The sequence below is a fragment of the Muntiacus reevesi genome, chromosome 9 (genome assembly GCF_963930625.1).
Source record: "Muntiacus reevesi chromosome 9, mMunRee1.1, whole genome shotgun sequence".
NCBI lineage: Eukaryota > Metazoa > Chordata > Mammalia > Artiodactyla > Cervidae > Muntiacus > Muntiacus reevesi.
In genome coordinates this window covers 56,351,068-56,377,647 of record NC_089257.1, presented here as the reverse complement: position 1 = coordinate 56,377,647, position 26,580 = coordinate 56,351,068, and the positions used below count along the sequence as shown (strand labels likewise).

At 36.3% G+C, this 26,580-nt stretch overlaps 1 protein-coding gene across 1 annotated transcript; it reads right to left on the bottom strand.

Annotated features, from left to right (window-relative positions):
* Positions 1-3,031: 3,031 nt before the first annotated feature.
* Positions 3,032-26,480, bottom strand: C9H11orf58 (chromosome 9 C11orf58 homolog). Its single transcript, XM_065944297.1, has 5 exons — positions 26,266-26,480; positions 21,060-21,143; positions 7,851-7,911; positions 6,201-6,310; positions 3,032-5,484 (listed from the first exon to the last, which is right to left on the bottom strand). Exons 1-5 carry the CDS (start codon positions 26,326-26,328, stop codon positions 5,260-5,262), a joined length of 543 nt encoding a protein of 180 aa, XP_065800369.1. The 5' UTR covers positions 26,329-26,480; the 3' UTR covers positions 3,032-5,259.
* Between the last annotated feature and the right edge of the window lie 100 nt (positions 26,481-26,580).

Below are 26,580 nucleotides of genomic sequence, written 5' to 3'. Positions count from 1 at the left end.
TAACAGGGTGTCACTTCCAAGAGAGGTTATGAGGAGACTGCTGCTTCCGTCTTGGGCATCCTCCCTTGCATTCTCACTGGAGAAACCATGTTGTAAGCTAGCCTGTGGGGAGGCCCACAGGGCAAGGACAGACGTCTGTGACCAACAGCCAGCGAGGACCTGAGAGGGAGCTTGGAAATGGGTCCTCCCTGCCTCCAGTCAGCCCTCGAGATGATTACAACCTTTTGAGAGACCTTCAGCCAGAAGCACCCAGCTGAGCCCAGATTCTTGACTCGTAGAAACTGTGAGATAAATGTTTATTGTTTTAAGTTGTTAAGTTTTGGGGTAATTTGTTATATGGCAATGGATAATATACTCAACAAAACTTTTTCAAAAATTGTAACTATTTTTGATGTGTATGAATTAGGTTTACTAGCATCTTCCTGGTTATTGATATTGTGCATCCTTTCACATGTTTGTTGACCTTTCGGATTTCTTTATTTGTGAAGTATCTTCAGGACTCTATCATTATTCCATTGGTTTATGTATCTTTTTCTTGTTGATTTGTAGAGGTTCTAGACGTAAGCCTGTCTTAATCTTGACTACCCTTAGCAGAGTCTGAGGGAAGGGCTTGTAAGCAGAGTTAATTTGGGAAATGGTCCAAGGAACAGAGGGCTTCCCTGGTGCCTCAGCTGGTAAAGAATCTGCCTGCAATGCAGGAGACCTGTGTTGAGAAGATCCCCTGGAGGAGGACATGGCAACCCACTCCAGTACTCTTGCCTGGAGAATCCCCATTGACAAAGGAGGCTGCAGTCCATGGGGTCGCAAGTCAGACACGACTGAGCAACCAAGCACATCCAAGGAACAGAAGTGGCAAAGAAGGGAAAGCAACGGAAGCATGTGCCTTCTCAAGTTGGTCACTGTTGTGAAAAACTTGGGCTCAGCCTCACTGGGACCTTCTGAAGAGTCATGTAGGTTCAGTTCAGTTCAGTCGCTCAGTCGTGTCCGACTCTTTGCAACCCCATGAATCACAGCACACCAGGCCTCCCTGCTCTAATGAAGTGTACATTCTGGTGAAGGGGAGACAACACATATATATCACTGCTGTCCTCTTAGGAGCTAGAATAGTGCCTGGCACAGAGTAGGTGCTGAATAGGTATTTGCAGATACCTAAACAATGAAAAAGAATTGGCACACACTTTGCATGAGGATAGTAAAATAGAGAAAAAAGGATCAAGAAAAATAAATGACATGTGAAGAACAGTGACCAGAAGAACATTCCAAGAAACAGTTGAAAACTATGATCAAAAGATTTCATGACAACCTTAATATCTTATGATCTCTATAAACCGATACATCATAAATACAAGAGGATATGAGGAAACAGAAGAAACATGAACTGGCAGAATTCAAGTAAAAAAGTATATAATCATAAAAATGAATGTAAAATTGGAATGGTAAGAGTACACAGTGCTCAAATCACAATAAGGAGAAAACAGGGATAAAAATAAAAATGACATGGGGATAGGAAATGAAATATGCACATGTAATTGGAGTTTCTAAAGGAGAAAACTATTTTTATAGATGAAAGCATTGAGAAACCTTGCTCACATGGAGTCAGTTAATAGATTTCAGAAACATCCTTCTGTTGTTCAGTTGCTAAATGTCTGACTCTTTGCAACTTGACTGCAGTACACCAGGCTCCCCTGTCCTCCACCATCTTCCAGGGTTTGCTTAAATTCATGTCCACCAAGTCAATGATGTTATCTAATCCTCTCATCATCTGCTGCCCCCTTCTCCTTTTGCCTTCAATCTTCCCCACCATCAGGATCTTTTCCAATGAGTCAGTTCTTTGCATCAAGTGGCCAAAAAATGTTGTTTAGGAAAAGAATCATTGATTTGATCAAAGAAGTTTTCAATGCAGTTGTGGTGTTAAATAAAGTTGGGTAGAAAGCTGGAGTAGATTGGGGGGAAGGGAATAGCAGTGAAGCAAACAGTAACAGCAGTAAGTTATTAAAACTATCGAAAATGTGGGCTTCCCTGGTGGTTCAGTGGTCAAGAATCTGCCTACCAATGCAGAGAAATGGGTTTGATCCCTGGGTTGGGAAGGTCCCCCAGAGAAGGAAATGGCAACCCACTACAGTATCCTTGCTTACGAAACCCCATGGACAGAGGGAGCCTGGCTGGCTACAGCCCATGGGGCTGCAAAAGAATCACACATGACTTGGCAACTGAACAACAAAGCATTTTACCTGTTTTAACTAATTCTCATAATAACCATGCAAGGTGGTTGCTATTGATAATCTCATTTTACTGATGAAAGAGAGGAAAGGAGACTCAGATCTAGTTATGCCCAAGGTCTTTGAGTTTATCACTAACTTGGTAGAGCTGGGATGTGACCTAGAAGAGTGGAGCACTTCTCCATGGTTGTCAAATTAAGTCGAAGTTCGGGGAATTTCTGCCTGATAAAACCTATTCTTTAATGCAAGCTAGAATGTAAGGACATGTCATAAGAGTGAAGGAGGAAAGAGAGGGTCGCAAGTTTGAAAATAGGGGTTTTCAACAGTTAAGAACGGGAGAAGGGTTGACGAGAGAAAACAGTAACGATAACAAGTAGTGTTGTTAATCAACATTTAGAAATACTGGTTTGTTCAGTTGGTGGTCTTTCTCCAGAAATAATCCATAGGAAACTGGATCACCCAGGGCTGTATTTCTAGGAATGTTATGACATTTAGGGAAGGTTATCTGGGTTACTGACAACAGGGACACTGAATGGATCACACAGAAAATCTAGACAGGGCTTACGAAACAGGTGACAACAGTGAAATGATCTGATTTGAACATACATAAAGGAATAGAGCAGTTACGGTCAGAGATAAGATTTCTACATTTGTAATTTCAGAGGTAAAGTTGTTTTTGGATACTGAAAGTATCCAAGATGTGGTTACTGTGGAGACAAAGCAATGGAACCACAGCCCTGCAGTGTTCATTGATGCCAACCAGGCAGCTGAAATTTACTACCTCAAAATTTACTCAAAAAATATGACCCACCTTTCTGCTCTCAAACCATTGTTTAATCAGAACAACAATCACGTCAGGCTTTTTTCTATACCTTGAATTCTTCCAGGTTTAAAAAAATTACAGATATGAGAAGACTTTTACCTATTAATACACACAGGAATCTGTGTTCCTGAAAACCTTTACAATAGAAAGATCACTGGAACATCAGTATAATCAACACCTGGGAGAAGTATATTTCAGGTAAGAAAGTATCAATAGTAGGAAAAAGTTGCCATTCAACTTTCACCTCAATAGCATATTTCATTGCACAAAAGCAAATTGTATTTTCCCTCGTGGTACTTTAGTAGGGATATCAAAATGGCATAGTATCTGTCTTCCTTTAATCCCCTTCCCCCACAATTTAATAAAGAAAAACAAAAACCCAATGTTCATGCTTAAAAGACAGCCATGATATTTAATGTGGTGCTGGACCACTGGGCCATATGGTCCAACAGATCTAAATTTATTCTGACCCTGAATTTTGTTAAATGTCCAATAATAAATGAACTGGAGTAAGAATTTCTCTACTTGAAGATGAAGAAAAAAGGTCCTCCAGTGTAGTTATTTTAGAACAAGGTTCTTCTATTTATATAAGAACTGAGGCTTATTAATAACCCAGCATATTTAAATAAATTGATGAAAAGTACTTTTTAAAATATAACACTGTTAAACATAAATCAGTTTTCACTTCTTAAATTAGTTGTAATAAGCAACCCTACAGGCTAGATATTTGAAAATCAATGGCCAAACCGAAATCTGAACAAACCCAAACTTGTTTAAACCAAATGCTATTTGTTAAATGTTGTACATTCTGTTTACTACCCACTGACTCAGTATTTTACTATATAGGGTAACACCTATTATAAAACAATGTGAGAAATAAGAAAAAAAATGTTGGGGGTGTGAAATACAAAAAAAATTTCAGGATGGACTGCATAATCCAGAAATCACCTGTTTTAGTTGCTATACTCCTTGAACATATTCTATATTTCAAAATGACACAGGAACTAAAAAAAAAAAAATCCAACACATTAAACACATACTTAAGCATCTAGACGTATAACAGTTCAGCAAACAAACAAGTTTAACTCAAGCCTTTGAACACATCACTTAGAAACATTAAGATTGTGAACCCAATTACTCAAACATCATTGACTAGCCCATAATGCAGTTTTGTTAACCTGCTGTACAAATTAACCACATAATAGCAGTCAGATACTAATCTTACTCCAACAGAAGTAGTGATAAAATCAAAGCAATACTCCTTTTTGTAAGATAATCAGGATAACAGCACTGGGGTAAAATGAAGAGAATTTGTTTCAGATTCTTGTTCAATAAGCCTGTTCCTCATTTTTAGATAATGAGGATAAAGGTATTACAACCAAATATGGGAAATTGTTTTCTCTTTATTTAAGCACTAGGAAGGAAATTAACTTTGGTCACATATTACCTTAAAAAAAAAAAAGTTCCATTTTACATATTCCTAAATAGACAGGACCAAATGATCAGAGAAAAAAATTTCTTCTGTAAAAATTGGCCAATTTTATATTAAAAAAAAATCTAACATACAATATCATTCAAATTATATAAAGACTGCTTGGGATCATAACATTCCAAATATATGACAACTGCAACCCCAACCTAACAGGTGTGAAAAGTATTTGCTCTCATGTTGCTTTGGTCCGAAAGACTAGAGCTGAATCAGTAAGAGTAAACTAAGTTCCTAATCTTTTGCCAGCATTAATTTAGACTGTTATTGGCAGCAGAAGTATCCATGATGAATAGTTCTACTATGAGAAAGTATAATAAAAGAATATTTCCCATGAACACATCACAGTACCAGATAAAACTTTTATAAGAGAAAACATGAAGAAACAAAAAAAGATAAACAGCTACCACACAAAAAATACTGTTTCCCCCATAACTATATCTGAAGGGGTAAAAAGGTGATATTAGAGATTTTTGATGATGCTAACATGAAAAGAAGTTGAGTATTGTATTTATTTCTTATTTTATACAACTCTTACTCTTTACAAAAATGGTTATAGTCATGCCCATAAAAGTGTAACCCATGGCATCTGAAAGCAAACACTCTTTGTAATTATTTAAAAGGGCCTTTTTAAAAATTATAATACAAAGGTCTGTGCTCTATAAGCAGTCCTCCACTGTGCATTATAACAATAAGGCTTACTTTTAATACAAAGACTAAGTGTTTGGGAGTTATGAGCCACTGGATTTAACAAACATCATCTTATAGTTGCTTTTTGCATCTTTTTTGTTTTTGGAATCCTCCACTTCATCAGGGTGCTCAGTAGCTTGGAGCTCTTCAGTAGATTCTTCTTTCTCTGACTCTGAATCACTTTCAGAGTCATCTGGACTTTCAGGATCAGGTGAATCATCATCATCATCTCCAGCCACATCACCTTCTCCATCATGATCATCTACCTAAAAACATCAACCAACAGCCTATTAAAATAATCCAGTACAAAAACTGGAAAAGACCCTCATTTTTGTCTCACTCCCTAGCCATTATATTAACAGTTTAAGAACAGAGGCTGCCTAGGGAAGAACTGAGGACTCAGGCATCTCTAGCTGTTTTATAAACTGGTACTTGAGTAGGATTTTTGCTTAAGGGCTCTGAAGACCACCACCTTTCATTCCCTCCCTAGTTTGAAATTAACATAGTCTTCCTGATGGAAACAGTACTTTTTTTAAGAATGAGGCAAGTTAACCACTGATTCACAGGAATGCTGAAAACAGTTACCAATGTTTTGCATATTACATTATTTTGGACTAATGAACCAGTAGTTATATGGAACGAAGTGACATAGGTAACAACTGAGAAAACTCTCCTAATGAGTATTTACATGAAATATTTCATCTAACTTGTGAGTACATTGTTCATGCCTACTTAAAATGTGCCCTAATGATTTTCTAAGCAGAATGTACATTAAGCTAGTATCAAAAAACATATTTCAAAAACTCTCAATATCTCTTTTCATTATCTACAAAGACCTAATGTGGCATATAAAAATATTTTAAGTAACTATATAAAGAGAGGTTTCTACATAGGATTCTTGGTTGCTAGAATAATTTAACAGAAATAAGTGATATCAAATTGGAATTATCTTTCCACTTAATGAAAATATGTTAATTACTACCTCACTGAAGCCAAGTCCACAATGTCGTCGATATCTTCCTGATAATTTACTGTCCATACTTTGTTGATATTGAGACTCCAGTTCTTCATTAATTTTCTTGTCTTCTTCCCCTGTATGTCCAGTGTACTTTGATTATGTTTCAGTCAAATTAATAAAAATATTTGATTACACAAAAAACCCATAATACAGATGCTATTATATTTAGGGCTGATTTCTCTAACTGAGTAATTTTACAGTGAATTTTGTGAATAGGTTTATATACCATACATAGTTAGCTAACAGACAAAATAACTTACTTCTTTAGTAACTACTCGAACTAGAAGCTGTTTTATTAAAGATGAAAAATTTTTCCATGTGATAATTCAAACCAGATAAGGAATTCTCAGAATTGCCTGAAGTTTAGATACTGTAAATATTAATTACTAAGGACTTTGGGTGTCATGTTTTAGTTAATATGGTCTAATAATGGTTTTTCTGAAAGTGAAAGTTTCCTCCTACTCATAGAAAAACACCTCCAACAAACAATAGCTTCTGTCTTTGAACACAAATAATGAAAAGGCACATAATTCTGTTCAGAAAATGGCTAAATAAAATGACCTTGGAATTGGCTCTCCTTATGCCTTTCTTTGCATATCAATTTACTGAACCAATATATCATGTGACATTTGACATAAACATATACTTTTAACATATACTCTGTTGTAAGTTATGAAGCAGAATATTAAACAACCATCTATAAACTTACCACCCAAGGACTAAAATATTACCAATACCATTGGAGCTTTCTGTACGTGGCATTTTAATTTGTAAATACAAGAAAATAACTTCATATTTTAAAAGAATAAGTGCAACAGTTAAATACATTTCCATTCTGCTAAAGTTTAGACTCTTTAGCCTTTTGTAGCAATGCAGATTAATTTGAAGTAACTGTTCAACGTCAGAAAAATAAAATGCCTATTAATTTCTAAAATATGCTACATAATCTAGGTCAATATAAAGTTAATTTAAATGACGTAAGTAAAGCTTTTCTTAAATGTATATGGGTATTGTGCCCTATTGTTAATAATGTCCAAGATCAGGGTCAATATTAAATGGGAGAAAAATTTTCAGCACACCGAATTCAAATCCAAATTCTAATTCATTTTCAGTTTTTAATTTAAACCCCCCCCAAAATTAAAAGAAAATTCATTTCTTCAGGTCTTCCAATGAGTTTATGCTCTTCAAAGATCTCAGAGCAAAACTTAGTGAATAAACTAAAAACCAGTATAATATGTCAACTATAACACTGTATAGTAAGTAGTATACAAAATATATGTAAACTCTAGAAACTACAATTGGCAAGATGAGGCATAAAACCTCACTACAATTAAAATACTACATGTTGTAAATTTAGTAAAAATGAAAACAGAAACAAGTCAGGTTCTTGGTTAGAATATCATATTAATGTAAACTCTTTCAAATCCTTCATCAGAGTATATACTGTTACATGATATATGTAACATGTTTACATATACAACATCTATTTCTAACATGTTAATCATTGGAACTAATCAACAATTATATACAGAAGTTAGAATATCCCAAAATATATGCAAGTATTTCACATTCCAAATTTAGCACCTCCACTTTAATTATATTTTACCTTCTTACCTGTGCGGAAGTGAGATGTGGATTTGTGATCTCCTATAACAAGACGACCAGTATGTTCTTTCTGTGAGAAGAAGGAAATGTATTAGAATTTGAAACCACAGATTTAACATAATTATTGCCTATGTGCCTGATGCTGAACTTACATTCTTGCATGGGTAGGGGTGGGGAGGGGAAACAAAATCAATAAGTAAATTATAGTTATGTCTGAAGGCAGTGTCATTACAATAAACCAAGCAGAGGATGGAGACAGAAAGTATGTAGATTTTAAACAAGATAGACAGATAACTAGAAAATTGGATCAATTTAAACATTTTCTTTTCTAAAATGCCAATCAAGAGTTGTTTATGTCTCAGGCATATATCATGGAGAAAAAGCAAATCAGATTATTTAGCTAAATAAAGATAATGAACAAAATGACAGAAATCTAAAATATAAAAAAAAAAAAAATAAGAATCATTACTACTTAGCAACAGACCATAAACAGCTAGCTCGTTACTTCTGACTACAAAAACCACTCTCTTTCAAACTATGAAAAAGCACAATTTAAAACAATCTAGTTCTATACAACATAAAGATAAATCTAACTCAAAGTCACCAACTCATTAGCTTACACAATTAGTCTCAATTTATCAGTTCCAATCCATTCTTCATGGTTCATACTTAGTTTTGAAACCAACCAGGAGCCTGTGGGGCTCCTGGGCACAGAAACCTTTCTGTGTCCCTCATTTCTTGCTTGTAGGAAAGAGACTCCAGCCTCCCTGACCTTCCTTGAGTTCCAAAGGGCAGATTCAAATAGATGCTAAACAGAGAAGGGAAGGGATGCAGAGTGAAGAGCAGTCAAGAAGGTGTAGCCTTTGTGCAGGGTCTCAGTTCCATCTCAAGAAACACAAATAACAGAATCTGAGTTCTTTACAGAACTAAACCCCACAAACAAATGTAAGATGTTAGCATTCCTCATTCCAGATTAAAGGAACTAGAGAAGCTCTCCAAGAGACCACCTGAGGCCAGATTAAACAAGTGTAGGTCCTGTACACATCCTGAACACCAATCATAACCCCTACAACAAGGTGATGACAGCAAGCATACACTGAGGAAAGATGCAGCAATCATCCATACTAAAAACAGCCTTCACACCAAAAATATTAGACTCATGGGCTATACAGGGATATTTCCACATAAAAACAACCCGTTAAGACCATAGCAAAAAACTGCAGGAGGCCAGGGTTTGATTCCTGGTCAGAAAACTAGAATCCCACAAGCTGTGCAGCACAGTCAAAAAAGGCCACGAAAGAGCTACTTACAAGGAAAACCTCGTAAGTCTATCAGCTGACTTCTCTACAGAGATGCTGCAGGACAGAGGGAGTGGCAACATAAATTCAAAGTCCTAAAAATCCCACAACCTAGGATACTCTACACAGCAAGATTATCATTTAGAAGGAGAAAGAATTTTTCAGACAAGCAAAAACTAAAAAAAAAAAATTTGTGAAAGCAATGATAATTAACATGAATAGCAAAAGGCTTATTTAACAGGAAAACATAAAAGAAGACAGACATCAAAATCATAAAATATGGGGGAGGGAAGTTAGAAAATGTAGATTCTTATTGGAATGTGCTTGAACCTATGACTACCAGTCCAAAGCAATGAGATATAACAATGGGTTAAAACCATTTGAAAAATGAGAAAGACTAACAATACTCATATTTATATCCTTAACTCTGTCCTAGGCAACAAGCTGAAGCTGCTTCAAACTGGCAGTGTTCACAGTATTTTCTTTAAAACTCATGCCAAGGGTACAATCAATGTAACCTCGTACATTTCTTTCCTCATATGGGATTTGGTGTGTAACCTGGCAGAAAGCATTTTCACATTTCTTAAGTATGAAAATGTTTAAACCCATAAATATTAAGGTGCTTGTTCAAATTGTTTGTTTAGTTTTTTCACTAATAAATCTGATATATGTAATTTTTGCTATAAGAAATTTTATTTAAAAAACACCTTGAAAAACAGGGTAACTACAAAACAAAAACATACAACAAATTCACAAAAACCAAAAAAAAACCAAGAGAACTCAAACGTAACACAAACAAAAACTATCAAAACACAACAGGACAAACAAAAAGAAAGGAACAAAGAGAAATACAGTCTCAACTGGAAAAGAAGGCTTGAAATGGCAACAAATATCTACCAACAACTACCTTAAATACAAATGTACTAAATGATACAATCAAACAAATGCAGACTGGACTAAATGAAGAGGTTACCTACCATAATGCTGCCTACAAGAGACTCTCTTTAGGCTGAAGGACACACAGATTTGAAATTGAGAGGATGGAAAAGATATTTCATGGAAATAGAAATGACAAGAAAGTGGCGGTAGCAATACCCATATAAGAAAAAACAGACTTTAAGACAAAGTCCATAAAGACAAAGGATACTATAAAATAATAACAGGATAAATACAAAAAGAGGCTATTATGGTTGTTAATATATACACACCCAATAAAGGAGCACATAAATGAATAAAAATAAAATACTAACAGACATAGGGAAGAATTGATGGAAATACAATAGGAGACTAATATCAGTGGACAGATCTTACACAGAATCAATGCAGCAACAGATCCTAAATAACACGACAGAACAGTTAAGACTCAATTGATACTTATAGGCCATAACATCCAAAAAATCAGAATACACATTCTTTCCAAGTGAACATGGAACATTCTCTGGGGTAGGCCACATACTAGGAAACCGAACAAGGCTTAACTAATTTAAGATAAAAATTATTTCAAAGGGTCTTTTCTGACCACAATGGCATGAAACTAGAAATCAATGACAGAAAGAGAAACAAGAAAAAAACAATTATATGGGGACTAAGCAAGATGGTAAACCAAGGTGTCAATGATGAGATCAAAGAGAAAATTTTAAAATATCTTAAGGCAAATGAAAATGAAAACATGGCCAGACCAAATCTGTGGGATGCAGCAAAAGCAGTCCTAAGTAAGAAGTTAACAGCAATATAGGCCTTCCTTAAAAAGATAAATCTCAAATAAACAAGTTAACCTACCACCTAAAATATTTCCTGTTTTGTTAGAAAAACAAAACCCGAAGTCAGAAGAAGAGGGTAAATAATAAAAGATGAAGATGGTAAATAATAAAAGATGAAAAGGAAACAGGGCTTCTCCAGTCCCTCAGATGGTAAAGAATCTGACTGCAATGCAGTAAGACTCAGGTTCAATCCCTGGACTGGGAAGGTCCCCTGGAGAAGGGAATGGCTACCCACTCCAGTTTTCTTGTCTAGAGAATTCCATGGGCAGAGAAGCCTGGTAGGCTATAGTCCATGGGTTTGCAAAGAGACAGACATGACTGAGACTAATAATTTCACTTTTTCACTTTCAAAGAGAAAATAGAGGCTTTTTAAAAATGGGGGGGTGGGGGGGCGGCGGGGAATCAACCAAGAGCTGGGTTTTTTTGAAAGAGTAAACAGAATCAACAAACCTCTGGCCAGGCTCACCAAGAAGAAAAGAGAGGACCCAAATAAAATAAGAAATGAAACAGAAGTAACAACTAGTATTGCAGAAATACCAAAAAACCTTAAGAGAATACTATCAACAATTATATACCAACAAACTGGACAACCTAGAAAAAATGGACAAGTTTCTAGAAACATACAACACACCAAAATTGAATCAAGGAGAAACAAAAATTTCAACAGACTGGACACTGGAAGTGAAACAGAATCGGTAACTTAAAAAACTCACAACAAACAAAAATCCAGGAACTGATGGCTTCTGAGGAATTCTAATAAACATCAAAGAACTTATTCCACTCCTTCTCAAACTCTTCCAAAAGATTAAAGAGGAGGGAAATTTCCCAAAGTCATTCCGTGAAGCCACCATCACCCTGATACCAAAACTAGACAAAGGTAACACACAAACAGAAAATTACCGGCTAATATCACTGATAAACATAGACGCAAAAACCCTCAACAAAATACTAGCAAACTGAATACAATAATACACTAAAAAGATCATGCAACATGATCAAACAGGATTTATCCCAACAATGCATGAATTTTTCAATATCTGCAAATCAATCAGTGTGATATGCCACATTAATTGAAGAATAAAAAACTACACAATCCTCTTGTGAATGAAAGATATGGCCTGCCATATCAATAAATAAAGGATATTTTGGCCATCAAGTCAGCAGCCACCCCTAATTGTGCACCCTGAGGGGATTTGGGATGGAGAAAAGCAGGATACTGGCCCTAGGTATCTAAGGTGCATATCAGAGGAATGATTTCAGTGAGTCCAAACTCTTTATATTTTCCCATTAAATCTTCCCCGAAAAGCATTAAATTCATTAACTTGACATGTCTGGTTTTTCTCAGTTTCTTTAATGAACAATAATCTTTTGATGTTTCGACTATCTATAGTTTTTGTTGCAAAAATGTCTATATATCCCTTACCTCTTTGGAGAAGTAATTCAGAGCAATATAAGAGGTTGACTTAAGTCCACAGAAAATCTGCTAAATAAAACATAATTCTCAACTTTTAGGTTATGTATTTTTCCCAGTGGACAGTTTTGGTGACCAGGAAAGGACACAGAGAAGATGCCTCACTTTCGTCTGAACACTGTGAGGAACTGAGGCCTTGACCACAGAGGCCTTGTGCCCATCCGTCTCCTTAGGGAGTGCAGACGAATTTGGATGAGTCTCTTTGGGTGAGTCTCTCCCAGTTCCTGATGATGATGAATTATATTTGGTGATGTCTAACAGGTGCCTCAGAGAAGGCAATGGCACCCCACTCCAGTACTTTTGCCTGGAAAATCCCATGGACGAAGGAGCCTGGTAGGCTGCAGTCCATGGGGTCGCTGAGAGTCAGACACGACTGAGCGACTTCACTCTCACTTTTCACTTTCATGCATTGGAGAAGGAAATGGCAACCCACTCCAGTGTTCTTGCCTGGAGAATCCCAGGGACGGGGGAGCCTGGTGGGCTGCCGTCTATGGGGTCGCACAGAGTTGGACATGACTGAAGTGATTTAGCAGCAGCAGCAGCAGTAGCAGCAACAGGTGCCTGGCTCCCCAGTTGAAAGAGAGTGGCTCCCCCTAGTTGAAAGGTACTAAGGGAGCCCAGATGAAAGACCTTGAGAGAAAGTGCCCTCTACCTGAAAGACACTGGGGGAACTCAAAGGAAAGACACTGGGATCTCCTCAACTGAAAACATACTGAGCAGTCCTGGCTGAATGGTTGGGTTAAGAGGCTGACCTGATTGATGTTTTCCTCAAATTGGCTACCTTAATAAGAATCTGTTGGGATAAAAGTGCAGTAGTAAATCTGAGAGAAATTCAACTTTAAAATAGGAAACAGACTCACTCAAAGAAATGAGGGATGTCAGAAAGCCAGCCTCTGACTAATACTCCAGCCAGATTCATGTACATACAGAACTCACACCTGCAAGTAAATAAAGGAGTCTTGCCCTGAAAACAACTAAATGGAACTCGTTTATTGTATATGCACTTAAGTTAGAAAAAGTCAGCTTGAAAAAAAAAACAACAGAATTCTGATGTTAAAAAACAAAAGCCCTTCTAGGGGGATTTGCATTTATTTTTTCTTTTGTGTCTTTGAGATATAAATGTTTTACCTGATCTTCAGGCCTTTTCTTTTTGTGTTTTGAGCACTTGGTCCCTATCATCCAAAAGGTACACATATTGTGTACATTTAGCAGCCAGTCAAATAGACTGAGATTCTGAGCAGTCTTCTGTCTGAATTTACCAACTCACAGGGGGCTTTTTGCATTCTTAGCTTTCACTGCATCATTCGTTGAGTGAAGGCCTTTACTTTCTTAGCCTTATTTCTGATAATAAACTTTCTGGGTCTGTTTAGGTGGCATCAGTCACACTCTCTCGTGGAGAACCCTCTTGTGTTATTGGTTTAAGTTACTATTAAGATACATCTCACAACAACCAGATGATCGATCCTTTAAATTGGAGAAAATTCTAAATATCTAAAGTTTAGAGAGCTCTTATTATAAACAGGATTCCCTGGTGGCTCAGTGGTAAAGAATCCACCTGCCAATGCAGGAGATGCAGCTTTCATCCCTGGGTTGGAAAGATCCCCTGAAGAAGGAAATGCCAATCCACTCCCATATTCTTGCCTGGGAAATCTTGTGGACTAAGGATCTTGGTGGGCTACAGTCCACGTGGTTGCAAAAGAGCCAGACATGACTCAGTGACTAAACAACATTATAAATATGTGTTTTCTTGATACCTGTGGGAAAAAAAATTAAAAGGTAGGGGAAAAAACAGTATATAATGGTTAACTCTAAGAACACCCTTAGTTTAATAAACACAAAAAACTAGTTTGGGGAATCTTATTTTGGTTTCTGCTTCCCCTTAATGGATCTTACAGATGCTGATAAAAGCATTAGCATAATTAATATTAATTAGGTTGATTAACAGAAAAATAAGAAAAAAATCAAAGTGAAAGTCTAGAGACTATTTCCCAACAAGGTAAAAATTTTAAAGGAATTTATCCCAAACAGATAAAGAAATGTTTAGATAAATGATTATTTTAAAATGGGATAAATATGTCAAAGGGATTAAAACAAAAGATTCTCAAACAACATCACCTAAGTTTCAATGTGTCAAAGGGATCCTCGCCCCAAAGTACTGGTCCCCAACAATAAAAAACCTCAAGCAGGTCTGTTCTATTTACCTCTGTTTAATATATATGTACATATATATATGTATTTAAAGGGTGGAAGAAAATTGCACTGAGATCCTGATCAACAATAACTTGGGGAAATGAGCCAATTTATCAGCTTCAAAGATTGAGAAAAGGGCCTGAGTCACTTGTCTCAACCCCTCACTGAGGACTCCAGAGACTTTTATACAAAATAGATAAAATGGTTGGAAGATAAAAGAAAGGAAAGCTTCTAGGACTCCCTGTAAGACCAAGACTTCCTGACGGAGTCCTAATAAAAACTAGAGTCAAAGGTGTTAAAAAGTTGACAGAATTGAGGTGAAAGTTTATGAAAATTGGTATTTATGTTCACCAGTATACAGAATGCTACATAAAAGACAGTTCATAATTGCTTACTTCGTAGTATTCACTAGAAAAAGCTTTCAAGAGTTAAGAATCCTAATTTAATACAAAATTAAAGCTACTACAAATAATTTAAAAAAACAGTCCAGTATGCTAGAAAAGTAAGATGTGTGTTAAGAACAAAAGAAGTTCTGAGGATTAGATTTGCATTTTGATAAGAGAAAAGAAAGTAACTCTTTCCTAGAAGTGGTTAGTTGTAGATGACAAGAGAGACAAAATAATATAGATATAGAAAGTGATGGAAGGTTTGTGGAAAAGGAACTCTGAGTAAAGAATTTTGTACATGGTCAGGGCTGACTAAAATTAGACTGAATTACATAAATGGATTTTTCTAATAAAAGTAAGCTGGTACATGATTGAACTTGTTTCTTCTTCTTCTCTGTTGAAAGAATAAAGTTTTCTTAGAAAACTGCTTTTGACAACAGATTATGTGAGTTTCTTTGCCTTTAGGTGATCTATATTTGCTTTGAAATCTTTTGTCACTGTGTTTAAGTACTGTTTCAGAATGACCTATGATCCTATTTGACCAAGTGTTGACAGTATGGACAGACTTCCCAAACATCAAATTCTAAAGTTCTCCTGAGCTCCAACTAACTCTGGGATGCTTCAAAGGGACCAAGACACCTCAGCGAGCAATGTCAAACTAATTAGGCTTATCAGGTATGTTAAATTACTTGAGAAGCATTGTCATGTAATTAGAGATGAACCTTATGTTATATTTTATGGATGCCATTAATAGATATTACAAAATTTACATGAAATTACTAAAAATCTGAGATGCCCTGGTATAATATTATCATTATAATTCTTATTATCTTAAAATGTTTTATGTTCACAGACATACCTAAGTTCACTGTCAACTGCATTGTAGTCAGTTCTTTAACCATGCCATTTTAAGTCCTGTCATTTATGAACAGTCATTGTTTTCCTCTAATGCTTTTATAAAATGAAGATCTTCAAGAAGATTCATAAAAAGGACTTTAAAAAAAAATGTAAGTTTCTGATAACTTTTAGATCATACCACTGAAGTAAGTAAGAAATGACAAAACTCTCATGTAAAACCTGACGACTTCATCCAGATCAACAGGCATTACATGGGACTGAATGAAATAATAAACATATAACTATGACTTTTGGGGGGAACCTACTAGCTTTTCATCTTTGTTTTCCAGAAAATCTTTTCCTCTATTATTCCATGATCTACAAGTTGATCAAATATTCCTTTATAAACAAAAATAAAACATTAATTGTTTATACTCTGTCTTTCTCTGCCATGAAAGTGAAGTCGCTCAGTCATGTCCGACTTTGCGAACCCATGGACTGTAGCCTACCAGGATCCTCAGTCCATGGGATTTTCCAGGCAAGAATACTGGAGTGGGTTGCCATTTCCTTCTCCAGGGGATCTTCCCAACCCAGGGATTGAACCCGGGTCTCCCGCATTGTAGACAGATGCTTTACCGTCTGAGCTACCAGGAAAGCCCTTCTCTGCTGTACTATGACCTTATTAATGTTACCAACTATATTAATTATCCTGTCTAGTTTATAAGATTATCTATTGCATAACCTAATGTGTAACCAGGTCTCCAAAAAATTAATGATGGCAAAGTTATTAATGTTACCAACTATATTAATTATCTTGCCTAGTTTATAAGATTGTTTCTTGCATTACCCAATGTGTAACCACATCTCCAAAAAATTAATGATGGGAAAGGTCTTAAGACAGTTAATCTCACACTCACACATATGACTCCCTAGCACTGTTGGACAAAATTGGTCACAAACTGCCTCTCAAATATCAGTTGAATTTATAATCAAGAGGAAAGAAGAACTATGAATGAAAAATGTAGCCATGTCAGTAAACAAAGGATGCTGTAGCCATCAAGCTAGCAGCCACTGCATTCACTGCATTCACCACTTTGCTCCCCATAGAGATTCAGAATGTAGAAAAGCAGGATACAGGCCCTAAACAGTTAAGATGCCTTTCAAAAGAATGATTTCAATGAGTCCAGACTTGTACCTTCCCACATGAAGTGTTAAATTCACTAACTTAAATATCGGATTTTCCCTAGTTAACAGTAATATTTTGATGTTCCAACTAATCTGGTTTTTGCTGCAAAACTAGCTCCTCCCTTACCTCTTTGGAGCAGTTGCTCAGAGCAATCTGAGAGGCTGCCTTCTGGGCTTAAGTACTCAGAAAATCCGCTGAATAAAATAATTCTCAACTGTTACGTTGTGCATTTTTTTCAACTGACAATCTCAGTAGACGAAGGAAAAAACTTTTGCTAAAACTCAACATACATTTATGATAAAAACTCTTCAGAAAAGTGGGCACAGAGGGAATCTACCTCAACATAATAAAGGCCATATATGACAAACCTACAGCTAACATAACACTCAAAGGTGAAAACTTGAAATCATTCCCCCTAAGATCAGGAACAAGACAAGGATACCCACTTTTGCCACTTTTATTCAGCATAGTAGTGGGAATCCTAGCCAGAGCAATCATACAATAAAAAGAAATAAAAGGAATCCAAATTAGAAAGGAAGAAGTAAGCCTGTCACTGTTTGCAGATGACATACCATACATAGGAAATCCTAAAGACACCAGCAGAAAACTACTAGAGTTCATCAATAAATTGGGTAAAGTTGCAGACTACAAAATTAATATATAGAAATTGGCTGTATTTCTATACATTAACAATGAACTATCACAAAGAGAAATTAAAGAAACAATTCCACTTACCATCACATCAGAAAGAATAAGACACCAAGGAATAAACCTACCTAAACAAGCAAAAGAACTGTATTGAGAAGCCTGAAAGATGCTAACAGAAGAAATTGAAGACAACAGAAACAGTGGAAAATATTCTTGAATTGGAATAATTCATATTGTTAGTGACCATACTTCCCAAAGCCATCTACCAATTTAATGCAATCCCTATCAAATCACCAATGGCATTTTTCAAAAGAACTATAACAAATAATTTTAAAATTTCTGTGGCCCCAAAGAGCCAAAACAATTTTGAGGAAGAACAGTCAGAGGAATCGTACCCTCATTTCAGACTATTCTACAAAGTTACAGTAATCAAAACTGTATGAAACTGGCACAAAAACATACATAGATCAATGGAACAGGATCAAAAGCCCAGAAATAATCCCATATACTTATAAGTAAATTGCAGCACTATTTATTTCACCTGTCTCTTAAAGTAATAGAAATAAAACAAACAAGTGGGACCTAAAAAAACTTGAACTTAAAAGCTTTTGCACAGCAAAGGAAACCATAAGCAAAATGAAAAAACAATCTATGGAATGGGAGAAAATGTTTGCAAATGATGAGACCACCAAGACATTAATTTCCAAAATGTACAATAGTTCCTATAGGTCAATAGTTCCTATAGGTCAATATCAAAAGAAAATCCTGATCCAATCAAAATACAGGCAGAAGATCTAAACAGACATTTCTCCAAGAAGACTACAGATGGCCAAAAGGCACATGAAACAATGCTCAGCATCACTACTTATTAGAGAAACTCCAATCAAAACTACAAGGGGGTATCACCTCACAATGGTCACAAAGGTCATCATCAAAAGATCTACAGACAATAAATGCTGCAGGGGATGAAGAGAAAAAGGATCCCTCCTGTGTTGCCGGTAGGAATGTAAATGGAGAACAGTATGAAAGTTCCTTAAAAAACTAGAAATAGTTACCCTATGATTCATAAATCCCATTCCTGGGCATATATACAAAGAAAACTACCTCAAAAAGATATAAACACCCCAATGTTCATAGCAGCAGCATTTACAATAACCAAGTCATAGAAGCAACCTAAATGTCCATCATTTAGGTGAATGGATAAAGAAGATGTGGTGTGTATACATACATACATATAGGAATTATATATATATGTACAATAGAATACTATTCAGCAATAAAAGAATGAATAATGCCATTTGCAGCAACATGGACAGATCTAGATATTATCATAGTAAATGAAGTCAGACAAAAACAAATATATCACATGTGAAATCTAAAAAGATATACAATGAACTTATTTACAAAACAGAAACCAGACTTACAGACATAGAAAACAAACTTATGGTTACCAAAGGGCAAGACGGGTGAGAGGGATAAATTTGGAATTTTAGACACAAACTCTTACATATAAAATAGACAAACAATAAGGTCCTACTATATATGTATATAGCACAGGGAACTATATTCAGGATCTTGTAATAAACTATAATGAAAAAGAATCTGAAAAACAGATATGCATAACGAAATCACTCTACTGTATATTTGAAACTAATACAAAACTGTAAATCAATTATACTTCAATTAAAAAAAAAGAATACCAACTGAAAAAAATATTGTTCACTTAAATTAGTGGCTCAGTGGTGAAGAGTTTGCCTGCCCTTTCAAGAGACTTGGGTTCAATCTCTAGGTCAGGAAGATCCCCTGGAGAAGGGAATGGTAACCCACTCCAGTATTTGTGCCTGGAAAACCCCATGGACAGAGCAGCCTGGTGGGCTACAGTCCATGGGGTTGCGAAAGAGTCAGAGACAACTTAGCAACTCAACAATAACAGCAAAACTGTTCATTAAAATTTGACTCTGCAAAGCAATCTTTTTTTTTTCCCCACTTATTTTTATTAGTTGGAGGCTATCTGCAAAGCAATCTTAACCAATCAAGTGTGAAGATATACAGTAGATAACAAATCATCCTATTGTGAAATCATGCCACATTCTCCATACCCAAAGATGATACTCCTGAAAAGCTTCAAGCATTAATGTTTATTGCCCTACATATTATTAGCACAAAAGAAAATCAATAATTAAGTAGATTGCTCCTTTAGATTGCAAGAATATGTAACAAGATTTGAATACATGCAATGGCATCGAGTTACTCTAAGATGATAGCACCCTGACTAAAATATCAGTTATAATCTTTGCTATCAAAGAATTTAATGTATGTTATACCCATTTATCAGTAGCCAAATTTTTTCTTTTTTTTTTTTTAAATTGTTCAATCTGTCCTCCACCTTACACCCCCTCCTCCTCTTTTACTGAGATATAACTGACCACTGGTGGTTAAATTTCATATATTTTATGTTAGGCTGTTCTTTCAAGGTACTTAAAGAAATTTAAGTCTACTAGATTGAGTATACTCCCTAAACTATTACTTTATATATCCTTAGAAAATTTATTTACATGAACCAAGAGAAACTTCAGACTACTTTCTATGACAAATCACAAATAATTGGAAATCTGGACTAATGTAGATACAAATACTTCCTTCGTATAGGTCCTAACATCTTACATGATCTTTCCCCATGCCCAACTTCACTGTTCTAGTCTGGCTAACTCTTAATCCTCTCAGATGCAGATCAATTCTATTTCTGGGAAGCTTTCTTGTGCTGCTAAGCAAGAGTTAGCTTCCCCGTCTGCTGATTTCGCAGCATGTGCATAGCTCTTCCATAGTAATTATAATTCTAGATTGTCATTATCTGGTATCCTCCAGCACATGATGACTACAAACATGTGTTACTGATCTGTGTGATCCCATCCTGCTCCTCCAGGACCTAGGACAGTGCTTGGCATGTATTAGACAGTCAACAGTCATTGGTAAAATCCATGAATGAATCCTCATATGAATAAGAAAAACAAAGGCAAAGGACAGAATTCAAGTTTTTGATAAAGGCTATTCCTTTGGCCACTACTTAAAGAGCTGGACAAGCTATAAAATATTAAAGATTACTCTTTGTAAGATCTACCAAATGGTCTGCCCAGAAATATCAAATTATTAGGATAACAGACAGCAAATCACAACTTTTGCCTTTTCTTTCTTCCACAGGAGTCTACTCAAACAAATTTTTTTTCTCTATATAGTCTCTAAACACTATCACCCAGTGGCACAGAGAAACCGAGAAGCAGCTCAATTAGGTCAGTTATAGTTACAAAAAAATAAAGTAATCAGGCAGACCTTAAAATGTAAAGTAAAATGGAATCCAAGTGTATTCATTCTTTCTCACTTAACATACACAAAAAGGGCATTATTTTCACAGAAAAGATAAAAATGTATTCTGTCTGATGCTTACCTTTCCTGCTCCCATAAGTCTCAAGAACTTTTGCTTTCTTTCTTCATTACCTAAGTCTGCTGCCTCCCAATTGCTAGATCCAAGCTGGAAAAGAAATAGACCAATTAATCTTTTCTGTATAATAATAAATATTAAGAAAACTTAGAGTCCACTAGTAAATCCCAAGTTTTCTCCTCCCTCTTACTCCCATCAGTTTTCACTATAAACTAGACTCATTCTTGATTAAGTTAACCATATGCATTATATTTGATTTAAAAAATACTTCTTTTCTGTTACCATAAGGCAGACTCCTTTAGTTCTTTTGAAGCCAGAGATCTGGGTTTCAAAAGTTTACACCTGTAAGAATTACCTAGAGGACTGGTTAAAACACAGACTGCTGGACTGTACCTCAGGAATTTCAGATTTAGTACATCTGGGGTGGAGCTCAAGGACTTATTTCACTTCCAACAAATTCTTAAGAGATGCTGATGATGTTGACCACACTTTGAGAGCTACTTAGAGCCGTACAGGGCCCAAGGGTACCTAGTACTTTGAACCTAGAAGACTGCAACAGCTGTTAACTGAAGTTAAAAACTGGTTATAGCAATATTCTAAAGAACAGTATAACTTCAGGGTCAACTGGACCCATTTTTAGTTTCTTTTTTGAACAGCTTCTGTTACTTCTAAGGACTAGTATGTTAGGACTTTCAGTCTTTAAGGTCTTCCAAAGAACAAAGAGAATATTTACTATTTTTTTAAAAAAAAGAACAGAACAAAACCCATCCTATCTTGTAATTATCAAATGGGTCTATCGAACCTTTTTATAAATCTAATAAATATTATGGAATCCTAGCAATATTTTTCCCTACATCTTGAAACAAATGTAAGAATCATTTCATTATAATTCATTAATCACTCCCAATTATGCTAAAAATGACTAAAATAAGAAAAGTTATCCCACTGTGTTGTCCAAAGAATTGCATCATCTTTCAAGAAGACATCCCCTCTCTGTTGTATGCTTTAACTTTCTTTGGACACAGTTGAAAATTTTACATTTCTACCCATAATGGGAACTTATTTAAAAAAAAAACCTAGGAACTGACAGGAGGTATTTCATAACTATTATATGAATTAGAAGATGAATCAGAGAAGTCAATGGCAACCCACTCCAGTACTCTTGCCTGGAAAATCCCATGGATGGAGGAGCCTGGTAGGCTGCAGTCCATGGGGTCGCTAAGAGTCGGACAAGACTGAGTGACTTCACTTTCACTTTCACGCATTGGAGAAGGAAATGGCAACCCACTACAGTATTCTTGTCTGGAGAATCCCAGGGACCCGGAGGGGGGTGAGGGGGCGGGGCCTGGTTGGCTGCCGTCTGTGGGGTCGCAGAGAGTCGGACACGACTGAAGTGACTTAGCAGCAGCAGCAGCAAATGAATGCAAAATGACGAATAGGGTACACACTAACAATAATGGCAAACTGCAAAAATCTAAAACTATGAGTTTTGGGATGATGAAATACTAGATTTCCCCAACCCAGAAGTCAATGAGAGAGAGAACTTTTCTCCAACCTGGAAGTCAATGGGAGACAAAGAAAAAAAACCAAAAAAGAAATATGATACTTTCATCTAGAAAGCCATTCAACAGGCTTCATCTTGCAATACTGCAACAATAGCCTGGACCATCCCATTTTTTCTAGAGATACGTAACAACTTCCACTTTTATGATATTTGTACACCAAAACTTATTTGATACAGTTTGTAAGTGGACAAATATTAAGGGCTGGTGACTAGAAGGAATACAGAAATGAAAGCATTCACTGAGTTGATCATTTCAGTTGAGTTTATAATCTAAAAATGAAAATGCTGTATAATTATAGAGAAAAGAAGCCAACCCCCTTTCTACATAAAACTATGAGAAATGAAAGCATTTCAAAAAATTTCTTCAGGTATCATATTTTGATGATGCAAATGCAAGAATTAAGATAAAGCTAAGATCTATTATAAATAGATCTGAAATCTGAAATTATGCTTCAGTTTCACACATGACAACTGATAAACAGCTATATTCAGAGAATGCTAAATATTTTGGGTATGCATGTGTATATACATATATGGTGAAAAAAATCAACAAAATTTGGTTTGTTATGGTTAAGTTCTAGAATTTAAGTTATTAGAATTTCTAATAAAATTAGTTTTACAATCTTTTTCTTCTGAAAATCATTCATAAAAGACAATTAGAATAATGCACATGTAAAACAATGATAGTCATCCTTTCTGGGCATAGGAGAGTTGAAATATCTGTCTCATATTGGACACCCACTTATGGTTCTTCTCAATTCCTTTTGGTGGCATGCTCTTCTGATTCCGGCCATCTAAGTCCCCAATCTTTACTTCTTTCCACCTGACATCTCATATTTTTTCATAGACTAGTTAGTTCTTAACTATTTCTGGCTCAGTATAGTTAAGAAAAAGAAACCCAAAACAAAAAACAAAGTATTAGTGAAGCTTAAGTTCTGATTCTCACTAAACACTTGTTCCTTGGACCTGATATTTAACTTTTAAGTTTTAATTCTCCATCTGCCCAAAGAGTCTTTTTTGAAAGGCTGTCTTAAGAATACCAACACCTAAGAACTGCATACTGTTTCACAACTTACAAATCACTTTTCATTTACATTCTCTCAAGAGTCCATTTAATAAATAAGGACACTGAGGCAAAGCGGCTAACTGACTTGCTTCCATCCTCTGCTCTTTCCACATCATACTCTGTACATGATCAAATGAGACAAGATATATACAAGTAGTTTATGAACTACAGTTATAAAATATGTAGAATTAATTTAAAATAATTGTCTAAAAAAGCAAAACTTCCCCAAATTTCCTATTAAAAGAGCAAATATCTTCAATGCCTTATATAAATAACCCTATCATCTACAATTTATAATTCTAATTTAAAAAAAAAAAATCAGGAAGTTCTTCCAGTTCTTCTTTCCAGGTCTTCCCATACAGTAGAAAGTACCTTGCTCAAGTGCTGCATTCTGAAAAGCACATGGGTGCCCATACATTCTTAGAGATTCTCCACCAGTTACTAAAGTCAACCTCCCTATTCATCTTACTTCCTAAAAGACAGCTTTCATTTCTCCACTCCAATTAAACCAACGAAACCATTTTTAAGTTGGTTTCATCCTTAATACACTTATTATAGAACTGCAGTCAATTTACCTCCTCTTCAGTACACACTGTAGTAACTCTTAGCATTTATTTCTACGACTGTCAGCATTTTCCTAGAGTTGGATTCCATGATTTGTTACCCCCAATAAACATGAGGTGAGTGGGCAAAGAAAACTGATAGTCTTTCAGGTCAGAGGCAATTAGAAACTGTTGATCACTTACATTTGATTTTCTACACTTAGACATATATTTTAAAAATTCAAACATGTATTATTCTTAAAATATTAAAAACACAAGCACTTAAAGATAACTCCCAATCACCAACAAAAATAAAAATAATGTTAAAGAAACTGACTCAAAAATTACTGTCAAGGGACAAGTTACTACTGTATTGCACTAAAATACGGAATTCAGTTCAGTCCCTCAGTCGTGTCCGACTCTTTGCGACCCCATGAACCGCAACATTTATAGATAATGTGTTAAGGTACTTGGACCTAATTCTGAACTGCAACTGTAACCATCTCTATCAAAAGGAATGCTCATAGGATTGGAAAAGGTCTTAAAGGTCATGTAGTTTACCCTGATCTCATCGAAAACTGCAGAGATTTAATTATTTAATCACTTTAACTCTGTTAAATTTTCTGTGAGTTTTCTGTGAAAATAAAAGATTATTTCGTTGATTCTAGCAAAACAGGTGCCTGACATTCTAGCAATCAAGTCACAGTTAAATACCAGGAGGAAAACAGCGTAACGGTTTTTAAAACAGCACCCAGGTTACTCAAAAAGCCTAGATAAATTCCTGATAAGTACTGGCTTACTATACTAACAAGAAAATATCTCAAAGCCAGTTGTAGGGAGGAACAGCGGGCACGAATAAATCTCACTATATAACTACTCATCCTCAAATCTTTACTGATTACTTATCTTTCTGCAGAGCTAAAATCAATTTCCGTAAAGAGCCTTACTATTCTGGACCTAACTCCACCATTTACCTGATGAAGGATGGGTCTTAACGTCATCTCATTTACTACAACTGATGCACCAACAGAGTTCAATGAGTCTTCTATGCTTCGCAAAGTAAAATATTACCAAAGGCACTGAACCGCACTTTAGAAAACAAAGAACTCTACACATTCCGAAATTGACAGTGCTTTAAATAACCGAAAGTAAACTAGTTATCCTCCCTTCATCATCCTTATCGATAACCTCTCCACCTTCCCCCGCTCCCCAATTTCCCCGTCTACGTTTCCATGGCTTTCATCCATTGTATGAAGGACCTAGTTCTAGGTTTACTGGTTACTGCAGTGTCCATGACACCGCGCTAGGAGCTAGTACAAATATACAAAAGGCCCAGGATAAACCCCATGGTTATTCATCTTTTAATTCCCAACATCTGGCACCGCAGTAAATATTTAATGGTTTACTTCAAGGAATGAATGGCCTGCTATTTAAACTGACAACTGTGGGGGGAGGGAGAAGAGAAGTATTTGACATCAAAACGGGATTCTACATCTCAACGTCTCAGGCCTCAGCACTGTGCGCCACTTCTCTCGGTACAGTTTTTCCGTTCAGTACTTTCTTGGTTTACTCTTAACGGTACAGTTAATTTTAACTGTTACCATTACGTTGCAAAAATAATCCCGGCCAGAAAATCTGTCCAAATTTGCACGGACATCTCGACTTTATCACAGGAGGATTTTAAGCCTAAAACTAGCAGGATCTTGCCATCTCCTAGTAAAAACATCCATAAAGAAGCTTCAACAGCCCCCAAACTGGTGAACACGTACACTTCACTAAGCTCTTTCACTTCTCGACCATTCAGAATTTCCTTCCTCGATTCCCCTTCCTATGCAGGTCTCTGGCTCTTAGCGGGTAGAACTCTACAAACAGTTCAACCCTAATTAAGAAAAGAGTACATTTCCCATTCTTCTGGGTCCTCCCCGCGGCTCTCCCTCTTCAGGTCACCTCAAGCGCTTCCTCCGTCTTCATCCACCCTTCCCCGCCTATCCCAATCTTTGGTAGGCCTCAACCCTCCACCACTCCGCCATTGTTATTTACATCGTCGTCTGGGGAGGCTGAACGCTTCACCCCGTGCGGATGGGACTCTCTGGCAGCACTCATCGTTGCGGACACCACAACGGGAAAGGTCGAACCCACTCGCCCGTTCTCCTCAGCCGCGACGCCAGCAGCCTGCAGTCTGCCACCGGCCCAAGCAGCAGCGCCACTCCACAAGGCAGAGTCCCTCCGGGCCTTGTCCTCCACAGTCGTCACTGCCGCGGGCGCTCGCTACCTCGGCGCACTCTGGGAGTTGTAGTTTCCCGGTTCACAACATACCGCCTGAACAAAGGAGATGGATGGGTGACTAAAACTACA

Bases quoted from the DNA above. Each gene is read 5' to 3' on its own strand.
- C9H11orf58 (XM_065944297.1), bottom strand. From the start codon at position 26,328: ATGAGTGCTGCCAGAGAGTCCCATCCGCACGGGGTGAAGCGTTCAGCC. The intron at 21,144-26,265 runs GTAAATAACAAT...TTTCTTTTCCAG, and splicing joins CAGCCTCCCCAGACGACGAT to CTTGGATCTAGCAATTGGGA. The intron at 5,485-6,200 runs GTAGTAATTAAC...TGATGTTTTTAG, and splicing joins GTGGACTTGGCTTCAGTGAG to GTAGATGATCATGATGGAGA.